Source organism: Ruditapes philippinarum, unplaced genomic scaffold (genome assembly GCF_026571515.1).
Source record: "Ruditapes philippinarum isolate M1 unplaced genomic scaffold, ASM2657151v2 ctg1018_1_1_1_1, whole genome shotgun sequence".
In the NCBI taxonomy this organism is placed as follows: Eukaryota; Metazoa; Mollusca; class Bivalvia; order Venerida; family Veneridae; genus Ruditapes; species Ruditapes philippinarum.
Window position 1 is genome coordinate 222,240 of NW_026857866.1, and position 12,315 is coordinate 234,554.

The following is a 12,315-nucleotide window of genomic DNA, read 5'->3' on the forward strand; positions in this document are numbered from 1 at the left end:
ACAAGTTTTGACCCCAGGGCTTTTATTAGACAAAACTTTGTAGACACTTACTAGAAGATGTTTTATGCTTAATATCTAAACTCTAGCTATTTTGGTTTGAAGATTTTTACGTTTTTGCTATACACATATAAGAAAATTCAATGACTCCCCTGGGGCGGGGTCAATTTTGACCCCAGGGCTTTTATTTGAATAAACTTGGTAGACACCCATTAGAACATGTTTCTTGCTAAATATCTTAGCTCCAGCTCTTTGAGTTCTTTAAAAGAAGATTTTTTAAGTTTTTACTATATGCATATAGGGAAAATCAATGACCCCCTGGGGCGGGGCCAATTTTGACCCCAGGGCTTTTATTTGAACAAACTTGGTAGACACTCACTAGAAAATGTTTCATGCCAAATATCTAAGCTCTAGCTCTTTGGGTTTTTTAAAAGAAGATATTTAAAGTTTTTTCTTTTGGTTGCCATGGCAACCAGAATTCTGCATGGAATTAAATTCTTTGAACAATTTTTAAAGGTGACCACCAAAAGAACATTTCTGTGAAATTTGGATGAAATTGGCTCACTGGTTTATGAGGAGATGTCAATTAAAGTAAGTTTACGGACGGACGACAAACAGACGGACGCCGGACGAAATGCCATCGCAAAAGCTCACCCTGTCACTTTGTGACAGGTGAGCTAAAAATGCACCATACATATTAGCGTGATTTGACCGACCAGGAAAAATCCGCGACAGTAACCCATTTTGTCAGACAGGAAGTTGGGCCCCTCATAAAATACACATGTAAAACACAACATATTTTTGTACATCAAAACATAGCTAACCTTATTGAAACCTTGTAATTTCATTCTGATTCAACAAAATTACCAAAACGCATTTTGTAAATGTTCTGGTAAGGGAGAAAACTAGTACATGTACATATAATTAAGACTTTCACAATCTGACACAGTTGCCTCCCATCTAATAAAAGGCGAAGATTCCCAACATTCACACATGGTTTCTCTAAAATAATCACAAACTGTGCTCAAGTGAGTGTAATAAGACAGTCTGAAGACAACAAAATCCCCTTCCGCAGCGGACATGAAAGTTTAACCATGACCTTGATGAATTGTGCAAAGCATATCATAAGCACATTTGCTCATCACAAACGTCTTTTCCAGTTACTTACCAATTTTCTGTAGATACCTTTGTAGTGGTAGGTCTAGTTACCCCAAGACCACCCCAAAACACCCAAAGACACTTATACCGACTTAATTTTACGTTGTTTACAAGAGGTAACTATGCGATTTCACATGTACACATTGAATTATCTCCCTTCATTTATTTCCCTGTATTTTTTTTAATGTACAATTATAAATATATTCTTTTAGTGCAAAATAGTTTACAACAATGGAATAATGCAAAGGTTACCGGGTTTTGATGTAGTGCAAGTTTAATTCTGCGACAATGTCATTTTTTGAGCAACATTTCTGATACCTGATGATAAAATCCATTTTATTTTGTTTCATCGATATTTTTTTTTATTTCATCTGAGATTAGCATAGTCTTATTTTTTCAGTAAAGTTGATTTAATAAAAATATGTTGAGCATATCAAGATGACAAAAGTCCATACATACATGTAATTGACCATATTTGATGTATTGATGACATGTAAATAATCAGTCGTCGTATATAATAAGACTTTTCCAATTTGCGCAATATATATGTTTCTTGGGGTAGTCCTTGGACAGAAAATGTGTATCGTAGTCTTGGGGTAAGTAGACTGACCCCATTTGTAGATCCTCTTATTTATATATATTTTCAAAAGCAGTACATTTTAAACAAGTACAGTCAAACATGTCCCTAACTGAAGATCCAACTTTAAATAATCTAAAGTTCACTCTGATGATGTGTGCTCTTCAAATACAGACCACTTGTCTATAAAGACCATGTTCAGTCTCTCCCCTGGATGACCTTTGTTTACAGGTTTGACTGTATATACATAATCCATAACAGTACATAAATAACACATGGGTTTGTGGGTAACAGTAAAAATATCATCCCCAGGAAAATAATGTTTCCCCGAGGCGTCATAATTATTTTATTACACCCGAACAATAACTGTGATAACTGTGATGATTTTTAATGATGATTTTATCTATTTAGAAAATAGACCATGTGTTCAGATTTTATACTGTGAAAAATACCGTTATCCTGTAACAGTACACATTCTTAGTCACATGGTACACTTGCATTAACAGTATAAATAACTCCCAGTGGCCTATGGGAAATTAACATTACATAGAAAGTGAGGGGTAATAATTACTACTGTCTCAACATATTTACTTAAACGTTTTTTTATATACCATGTAATATGAAGAAAGCAATAATATAAGTAGTATGCTTTTAATAATCTCCAAGTAATATAAGTTTTGTAAAAGTTTTGGTTCAAATCAAGTAAAAGAAATGAATAAGAAGCTGCTAACAATCTATACATTGCTTGAAAATGTCATTTATTCACAACAACATGTCCACATAAAATGTGTATATCTTTATCAATTACTAATTGACAAAATAAATAAATTTTCATTAAAATACATGTGTGCTTTCATTATGAAATAATATTGTGAAATTCTTCAGGCATTCCAGTCCCCACAACTTCATTCACTTCATTTAACTCTGAAGGGGTCTGAAATAAGATTTAATAATTCTTGTAAAATCATACACAAGTTTCTGTTATATTTATGTCAACATACACATAGATAGAAGAAAAATTATACTGCAATCAAAGTTACAAAACATGGCATCTCACTTAACGCTTACTTTAAATAAAAGAAGAAAAAAACACAATGTTAAATTCTAATTAGTTTTTAAAGTTGTATGCTAGGGTTAACTATAGACATATAGCAAAATAGGATTTATCTAAACTTTGCATGATTTCAGAATATTATAAACATTTTCAGCAAAAAACTAATGGGGGATGGGTGGGGAGGGGTCACACCTTATTATGATTTATCTGTAAGCAAATCTTTTTTTCTTTTTTTTCTCTACATTTCACTTCCTTTTGTGCAATTGTCTAGTTAAATTTCATTAATTGGTAATAAGTAATTTGTTTGAATATTCTTCTTTATTTTGTGCAATAATGTAGAGGTCCACAGGACTTTTTTATATGCAAAATATTAAACCCGACGCTATTGTGGTTTTAGGGGAAAAAAATATTTTTTAAAATTCATTTATCAAGGAAAAGGACCACAGGTTTTGGCCAATTTTGACCCAAAGCTATATTTTGAACAACCTGGCAGGTAGACATTTACTAGAGGATCTGCCAAGGCAATTCCCTAAGCTTAAGGCCTTGCAGGTTTTGTGATTTTGTTTTTGTTTTTTTTCTTTCAGATATCCTTGTTGTCATGAGAGACATGGAATGGAATTTTGTCAGCAGATTGAAAGTGTCACATACAAAAATGTTCTTGCCAAGTTTTAGCTACAGATATAGCAATTGAAAAGATATTGTTTGGCACAACATGACACCTGACAGCCACCAACCCACTGCAATATCTCACCTTGACAACTTTTCATGCTAAAGCTAATATTGCTAATAAAGAGTTTGTTAATTAAAAACAGTCATAAATGTTAAATTTGTTTCTTAGTAACAAGTCAGTAAATAAAGAAAATAATATAAATTTAGGTACTCCCATATTAGTTATTTTATGAAGAATCAAAATAACATTAGAAAGGTATCTATTTCCAATACCTTTATTTCTTCTAAACTAGTAAATTTAACTAGAACTATCACTAAATGAGACAGCTTCAGAAATGAGAATGTTACTAGTAACAGAATACCTTGTAAAAGAATTGAAATAGAGTTATGGTTGTGGGCAATTAAAGATAGTTGTGGTTCTTGTATGTTGCATTTCCTTTCAATGTGGTTGGCCATTGATGAAGTTTTATTGAATTGCTCTGTAATAAGTCTAGAAAGACAAGGAAAAGGAACAAAGGGCAATAACTCTTTAAATACTGAAGATGGAGTTATGGTTATTGTACACTGCACTTCCTCTCATTGCGCTTTGACCATTGTATGAAGTTGTATTGAATTCCAACTACTAAATTTCAAGTTATGCACTGGACAAAAAAAAGTAACAAAGGGCAAAAACTGTAATTAGTCCAAATAGAGTTATGGTTCTTGTGCACTGCACTTCATCTCACTGCCCTTGACCATTGTATAAAGTTTCATTGAATTCCAACCATTAATTTTCAAGTTATGCACTGGACAATAAAAAGTAACAAAGGGCAAAAACTTTTAAATGAGTCAAGAAAGAGTTATGGTTCTTGTGCACTGCGCTTCCTCTCAATATACTTGACCATTGTATGAAATAGTATTGAATTCCAACTAGTAGTTTTCAAGTTATGCTCTGGACAAGAAAAAAGTAATGGAAAAGTAACAAAGGGCAATAACTCTATAACTACTCTAGACAGAGTTATAGTTTTTGTGCACTGCACTTCCTGCTATTGTGCTTGACCATTGTATGAAGTTGTTTTGAATTCCAACCAGTATGTTTTAAGTTATGCCCAAGACAAGGAAAAGTATCAAAGGGCAATAACTCTGTAATTTTTAAAAATGAAGTTATGGTTCTTGTACACTGCATTTCCTCTTAATGTGCTTGACAACTGTATGAAGTTGTATTGAATTCCAACCAGTAGTTTTCAAGTTATGCTCCGGACAAGGAAAAGTAACAAAGGGCAATAACTTTGTAATTGGTTAAGATGGAGTAATGGTTCTTCTGCACTGCACTTCCTCTCAATGTGCTTTACCATTGTATGAAGTTATATTGAATTCCAACCATTAGTCTTCAAGTTATGCTCTGAACAAAAAAAGCAATGGAAAAGTTACAAAGGGCAATAACTGTATTTAGTCAAGAAAGAGTTATGGTTCTTGTGCACTGCACTTCCCCTTAATGTGCTTGACCATTGTATGATGTTGTTTTGAATTCCAACCAGTAGTTTTCAAGTTATGCTCCGGACAAGGAAAAGTAACAAAGGGCTGTAACTCTTTAATTACTTTAGATAGAGTTATGGTCCTTGTGCACTGCACTTCCCCTTATTGTGCTTGACAATTGTATGAAGTTGTTTTGAATTCCAACCAGTAGTTTTCAAGTTATGCTCCTGACAAGGAAAAGTAACAAAGGGCAATTACTCTGTAATTAGTCAAGATGGAGGTATGGTTCTTGTGCACTGCACTTCCTCTCAATATGCTTGACCATCGTATGAAGTTATATTGAATTCCAACCAGTAGTTTTCAAGTTATGCCCTGGACAAGGAAAATGCAAAGGACCTCTGGACCGACCACCAGGTGACTCCTATATACCCCCCCCCCCCCTAAACTTCGTTTCGGGGGTATAATCATTTACAGCTTACCAGAGTCTTTTGTTTGTGATACAATTGGTGACGTAAATGTTTCAGCAGATTTCTATACTGAGCATGATGTCTACTTAATTTAACAGTACACGCCTTAAGACACAACCTATGAAAACAATATAAACAAGACAATACATACTGGTAACCTCGGACAATAAATAGCATTGTGGGCAAGTGTAAAAATTGTATTATGTTGCTAGACCAAACTATAGGAAAACACAATGGTATTGTGGAACAACGAAACATAAATATACATGAATGTGTTATAACAACGAAGTAATTTTTCATGAAACTATTGTTACTGAAGTAGCATTATACATGTATTATGAAAAGAACTAGAACTGTGTCCAAAGGACACGGATGCCCCCACTGACAACATTTATATGGTATATAGTGAAAAAATCAACAAAGGGCCATAATTCTGTTAAATTTGGTCGCAGCAAAAATTCCTTCCTTTACTACCATCTACACATTAAGGTTGTTCATCCCTGGAAGTTTAAGCAAAATCTGCCATCCGGTTTAAGAGGAGTTGCGTTCACAAAATTTCTATATAGTATATAGTAAAAAAAAAAATCAACAAAGGGCCATAATTCTGTTAAATTTGGTCGCAGCAAAAATTCCTTCCTTCACTGCCATCTACACATTAAGGTTGTTCATCCCTGGAAGTTTAAGCAAAATCTGCCATCCGGTTTAAGAGGAGTTGCGTTCACAAAATTTCTATATGGTATATAGTGAAAAAATCAACAAAGGGCCATAATTCTGTTAAATTTCGTCCCAGCAAAAATTCCTTCCTTTACTAACATCTACACAAAAAGGTTGTTCATCACTGGAAGTTTAAGCAAAATCTGCCATCCGGTTTAAGAGTTTCGTTCACAAAATTTCTACATAGTATACAGTGAAAAAATCAACAAAGGGCCATAATTCTATTAAATTTGGTCGCAGCGAAAATTCCTTCCTTTACTACCATCTACACATTGAGGTTGTTCATCCCTGAAAGTTTAAGCAAAATCTGCCATCCGGTTTAAGAGGAGTTGCGTTCACAAGATTTCGGGACGTACGGACGGACGGACGGACGGACAAGTGCAACGCTATATGCTCCCACTCTGTGGGGGCATAAAAAAAGGGGTCATATGGTTACTTTCCAGCTGATACTTCAGGTGTCCAACTTTATGCATTATTTCAGGGGCTAGCAGGAAATAGAGTAGAACCATAAACAGTCAATATGCCAGCTAGATAACTTAACCACATGAAAATATTTATAGCAGAATTCAAATACATAATGAGTTGAGGGGTAATTGTACAGAACAAGAGGGCCATGATGGCCCTGAAATCGTTCACCTGAATATAAAACTCTCCATGACAAGGAATAAGTAATATTGAAATCTATAAACAAAAGCAGATATAAAATCTAAATCTAAAACTGATATCACAAAGTTAACATTACTGGTTGCTATTGTTAAGAGAAAACAACAGTTCCAAAAGATGTGTACATACACGAAAAATCAATGACCCACTGGTGTGGGGCCAATTTTGACCACAGGGCTTTCATTTGAACAAACTTGGTTGACACCTTTAAGATTTTTTGAGCTTTAAATCTTTGGGGTTTTTTTTTTTAAGAAGATTTTTGAAGTTTTTACTTTATACATATAACGAAAATCAATACCCCCTTGGGTGGCGCAGCTTTTGACCCTAGGGCTTTTATTTGAACAAACTTGGTAGACACTCATTAGAAGATGTTTCAAGCCAAATTTTTTAAGCCTTAGCTCTTTGGGTTTTTTAAAATAAGAATTTTTAAGTTTTTACTATATACTTATATGGAAATCAATGACCCCCGGGACGGGGCCAATTTTGACCCCAGGGCTTTTATTTGAACAAACTTGGTAGACACTCACTAGAAGATAATTCATGCCAAATACAGTGTACCTAAGCTCTAGCTCTTTGGGTTTTTTAAAATAAGATATTTTAAGTTTTTTTTCTTTTGGTTGCCATGGCAATCAGAGTTCTGCATGGAATTAAATTCCTTGAATAATTTTTAAAGGTGACCACCAAAGGAACAGTCCTGTGAAGTTTCGATGAAATTGGCTTAGCGGTTTATGAGGAGGTGTCGTTTAAAGTAAAAGCTTACGGAAGGACGAAAGTCGGCTGGACAAAAAACGATCACAAAAGCTCACCCTGTCACAGGTAGCTAAAAATTGACAAATTCAGGGACAAACTGTCAGACAGTTCAATTACTATATGCTTTCTTAAAGAAATAATAAAAAAAATAATCATACCATGTAACTAATGAACTGCACACAGGTCTTTTATCTTGTTGCTTTAAAAAAAGAAAAGATTCTTTATAATAATATAAACAGGAGGACCATGATGGCTCTAAATTGCTCTCTTTACTAAAAAGAACAATAAATGTTAATTTAAAATCTATCAAGATGTTTACTGTCTGCTTTTTTTTTATTTGGAGTTATTTCTGATTGAATTGTGGCAAAGTATAAAACACCAACTCAAAGGGCGGCAAAATCAATTGCCCGTATTGCCAAGATTGTCCCACAGCCTGTGCAGACAAGTGGAAATCTTGAAGAATTATCTATATAAATATCACAAGTTAGGAAATGCTTCAGATAAAAACAGACAAGAAAGCCAAAATCAGATTTTGCTGGTCGTGCCAACTGTATCAATATATATTCAAACAAGAAAACAATAATTGCCCCTGGAGTTGCAAAATGATGGAATACTCATGCAGTAATTTGGTTATTTTTTTTATACTCTACCACAATTTGCAAGTTCTTGTATAGTTAATAACTCAATTTCAGTACTGTGCTCAAATTATTCAGTTTTTTAATTAAAAGTATTTTCCAATTACTGGTAACACTTTCTAAAAATTTCTAAAGGTGATGAACCCAACCTGTAAGTTTTTCAAAGTTAATTTTAAAGCATATTTATCTAGCACAAGTCTAACGAGAGCTGCCACAGGAGTGATAAGTATCCCCACCTGATCTTTATGACACAGAATAGTGCAATTTATAATTATTTTTGAAAGAAATTATTTAATAGAAAAAATGAAGATTTGAAAAGTTATTTGAAAAGTGCAAAATTTATATGCCGACACAGTATTTTCAAAGGGAAATAATGTTTACCTACCTGATACTTTCTCACCAGTTTTCTTACTACATTTATCATCTCCATTAAAATTCCTAAAATGAAAAGCATACCTGCTATTTAGTTACAAAGCTTCTTAATAGTATGAACCTCAAAATATCAAAGAAACTGAATCCTATATCTTTATTTAAACTGATAAAATGACAAATGGAGTCGTCAATCACAATAACTCCTGTTGGAATGAGCATGCTGGTCACAAATGCTTATCATCACAACAGAGAATATGTTTATTAACAATTCAAGATTACAGATTTTTTTGTCTGACCTTTAACTTCTGCATATGACCTTGACCATGGCCAAACCTGAATTTTGCACTTGACATAAATAATGCCTCAAAATGTTAAAGATTTATGCCAAGGTATTTAACAATCCTGTAATGTATGTAGAAAATATGCAATGTATGTAGAAAATAGTCACTTCCAAATTACATAAAAAGCCTGCTTATTTCTTCAAAAGTTACTGACTGGACAAAGAAGGTGATATGTGCCAATCAGCCCATCACAGTATGCCCTTACATTTTATGAAAAAGGTGCCTTACCAAAGAAAAACCTTGAATTCCTGTCTGCCTGGTGACAGGGAAGGTTTCTTATGTGTATATGAAGCTTGAAAACTGCTAAGAGAAATATTTGATATACGTTCCTCAACATCTGTTTCTTGGAGTTGATACTTGTATCTATAAACAACCTATGGCAGGTCTGTCTTATAGAGCTGTAAAAATGAAATATTGAAAGAGATTGATTTTGATGATTAACTGTATCATTTTAGTCACATCAACATATGGTCATATGACCACTTTTCAACTCCAAATGCCCCCAGTGCATTACTTCTTACTTATTATGATCATTCTGCAAACAAATTCTCAGGAATTCCCTAGTTTTTTTTTTTTGTCAGATATGCTAAGGTAATTGGTCAAGGCCACAATGACATTTAACTTTGACCTACTGATCTCAAAAGGGGTCATCAACTGTACATGACCAACCTCCACACCAAGTTACATAAAATCATGGCTAATTCCTTCTAAATTTATTGACTGCACTAGGAAGAGGTGACCTACCTACATACAAACCAACTTCATCCCCACCCTATATATCACACATCACTTGTGTAAATATTCAGTTTGACATATAGCATAATTCAGAAAACAAAAAGAAACAAGTATGCTCTATATATCTCAGTGACAAAATAGAACAAGAGGGCCATGATGGCCCTGAGGTCGCTCACCTGTATATAGGCCCCCCCCCCACCCCCGGGCCAATTTTTACCCAAGGGCTTTTATTTGTTTATTTGAACAGACTTGGTAGACACCCATAAGAAGATGTTTCATGCTAAACATCTAAGTTCTAGCTCATTGGGTTTTTTAAAAGAAGATTTTTAAAGTTTTTACTATACACATATAGTTAAAAACAATGACACCCCTGGGGCAGGGGCAGTTTTGACCCCCGGGCTTTTATTTGAACAAACTTTGTAGATATTTACTTAAAGATGTTTCATGCTTAATATCTAAACTCTAGCTATTTGGGTTTTTTCAAAGAAGATTTTTAAGTTTTTTGCTATACACATATAAGGAAAATCAATGACCCCCCCGGCGGGGCCAGTTTTGACCCCACGGCTTTTATTTGAACATACTTGGTAGACACCCATTAGAACATGTTTCATGCTAAATATCTTAGCTCTAGCTTATTGAGTTCTTTAAAAGATTTTTTAAGTGTTTACTATATGCATATAGGGAAAATCAATGACCCCCTGGGGCGGGGCCAATTTTGACCCCAGGGCTTTTATTTGAACAAACTTGGTAGACATTCATTACAAGATGTTTCATGCTAAATATCTTAGCTCTAGCTCTTTGGGTTCTTTAAAAGAAGATTTTTTAAGTTTTTACTATATGCATATAGGGAAAATCTATGACCCTCTGGGGCGGGGTCAATTTTGACCCCAGGGCTTTTATTTGAACAAACTTGGTAGACATTCACTAGAAGATGTTTCATGCCAAATATCTAAGCTCTAGCTCTTATGGTTCTTTAAAAGAAGATTTTTTAAGTTTTTACTATATGCATATAGGGAAAATCTATGACCCCCTGGGGCCGAGCCAATTTTGACCCCAGGGCTTTTATTTGAACAAACTTGGTAGACAATCACTAGAAGATGTTTCATGCCAAATATCTTAGCTCTAGCTCTTTGGGTTCTTTAAAAGAAGATTTTTTAAGTTTTTACTATATGCATATAGGGAAAATCTATGACCCCCTGGGGCCGAGCCAATTTTGACCCCAGGGCTTTTATTTGAACAAACTTGGTAGACAATCACAAGAAGATGTTTCATGCTAAATATCTAAGCTCTAGCTCTTACGGTTCTTTAAAAGAAGATTTTTTAAGTTTTTACTATATGCATATAGGGAAAATCAATGACCCCCTGGGGCGGGGCCAATTTTGACCCCAGGGCTTTTATTTGAACAAACTTGGTAGACACTCACTAGAAGATGTTTCATGCCAAATATCTTTAGCTCTAGCTCTTTGGGTTCTTTAAAAGAAGATTTTTCAAGTTTTTACTATATGCATATAGGGAAAATCAATGACCCCCTGGGGCGGGGCCAATTTTGACCCCAGGGCTTTTATTTGAACAAACTTGGTAGACACTCACTAGAAGATGTTTCATGCCAAATATCTAAGCTCTAGCTCTTAGGGTTGTTTAAAAGAAGATATTTAAAGATTTTTCTTTTGGTTGCCATGGCAACCAGAGTTCTGCATGGAATTAAATTCTTTGAACAATTTTTAAAGGTGACCTACAAAGGAACATTCCTGTGAAGTTTGGATGAAATTGGCTCAGTGGTTTATGAGGAGATGTCATTTAAAGCAAAAGTTTATGGACGGACGCCGGACGGACGGACGCCGGACGAAAAGCGATCACACAAGCTCACCCTGTCACTTTGTGACAGGTGAGCTAATAAATCATACAATAGAATCTTTTCCTTCAATGATTTCCCAGGATTGTTTGACTGTTCAACAGATACCGTGTCTTTCATACCTATAAAGAGAAATAGAATGACTAAGAAATAAATGTAAAACAAGAGCACTGCAAATGTGGGGGAAACATGCCCAAATGAACACTGGATTTATAAACAAATATGATCTTTCAATATGGGAAGTGATTCATTAATTCCAAATTTTAGAAAGAGCCCCTTCCCCCACCTTTGAAATAAAGCCCTGAACAGGAATATTCACTAAGGACTAATTCAGACAAAATACATGACCGAGAATAAATTGTTCTTGGTCAGTGACTTTCACCTAAATGCTATGCAGGCACATAGGTGAGTAGAATAGTCCCATTATTCTCTGAATAGTCCAGCTGAAAAGACATATCAGGATCAAATTCATATTGTTGTCACATGGTATCTTGTATGTAAAACATGTACAAGTAATAAATTCTACTTACTGCAACCAGAGTATTTGGTGAAGTCTAAGCTAGTCTCTATCGTTCTTGTGTTAAAATACATTCCACACCAAGGGAACCACTCTGAAATAGAATTTAGTAGACAGTAACACGGTTGTCTAAACTGAAGTGATTTCAGTGTCAAAGGCTTTTTGCACCACCTGTAAATTCCATTGGAGTCCTTTTGTGCAAAATTCATGGGAGGGCTCTTGTCGACTTTGTTATTTTTACATGTGCAGTGTTTCTTCCAGAGTGCGTTTTTGATGCATTTTTTACGGCCTTGACGCAATGAGACTCAATTATTGCGTTTCCAGTGATGCAGTTATCTATTCTCCATTAATTTACAGTA

At 34.6% G+C, this 12,315-nt stretch overlaps 1 protein-coding gene across 1 annotated transcript in view; it reads right to left on the minus strand.

Moving 5' to 3' along the window:
- Positions 1 to 2,513: 2,513 nt before the first annotated feature.
- The window catches only part of LOC132751287 (telomerase reverse transcriptase-like), a 44,545-nt gene continuing 34,743 nt past the window's right edge, over positions 2,514 to 12,315 (minus strand). The window contains exons 22-28 of the mRNA XM_060741448.1: positions 11,970 to 12,050; positions 11,492 to 11,561; positions 9,081 to 9,250; positions 8,525 to 8,577; positions 7,663 to 7,703; positions 5,390 to 5,495; positions 2,514 to 2,666 (exon numbers count right to left, since the gene is read on the minus strand). Of these exons, the coding sequence (XP_060597431.1) occupies positions 2,589 to 2,666; positions 5,390 to 5,495; positions 7,663 to 7,703; positions 8,525 to 8,577; positions 9,081 to 9,250; positions 11,492 to 11,561; positions 11,970 to 12,050 (599 nt within the window). The 3' untranslated portion in view covers positions 2,514 to 2,588. The remainder of the gene's footprint in view (positions 2,667 to 5,389; positions 5,496 to 7,662; positions 7,704 to 8,524; positions 8,578 to 9,080; positions 9,251 to 11,491; positions 11,562 to 11,969; positions 12,051 to 12,315) is intronic.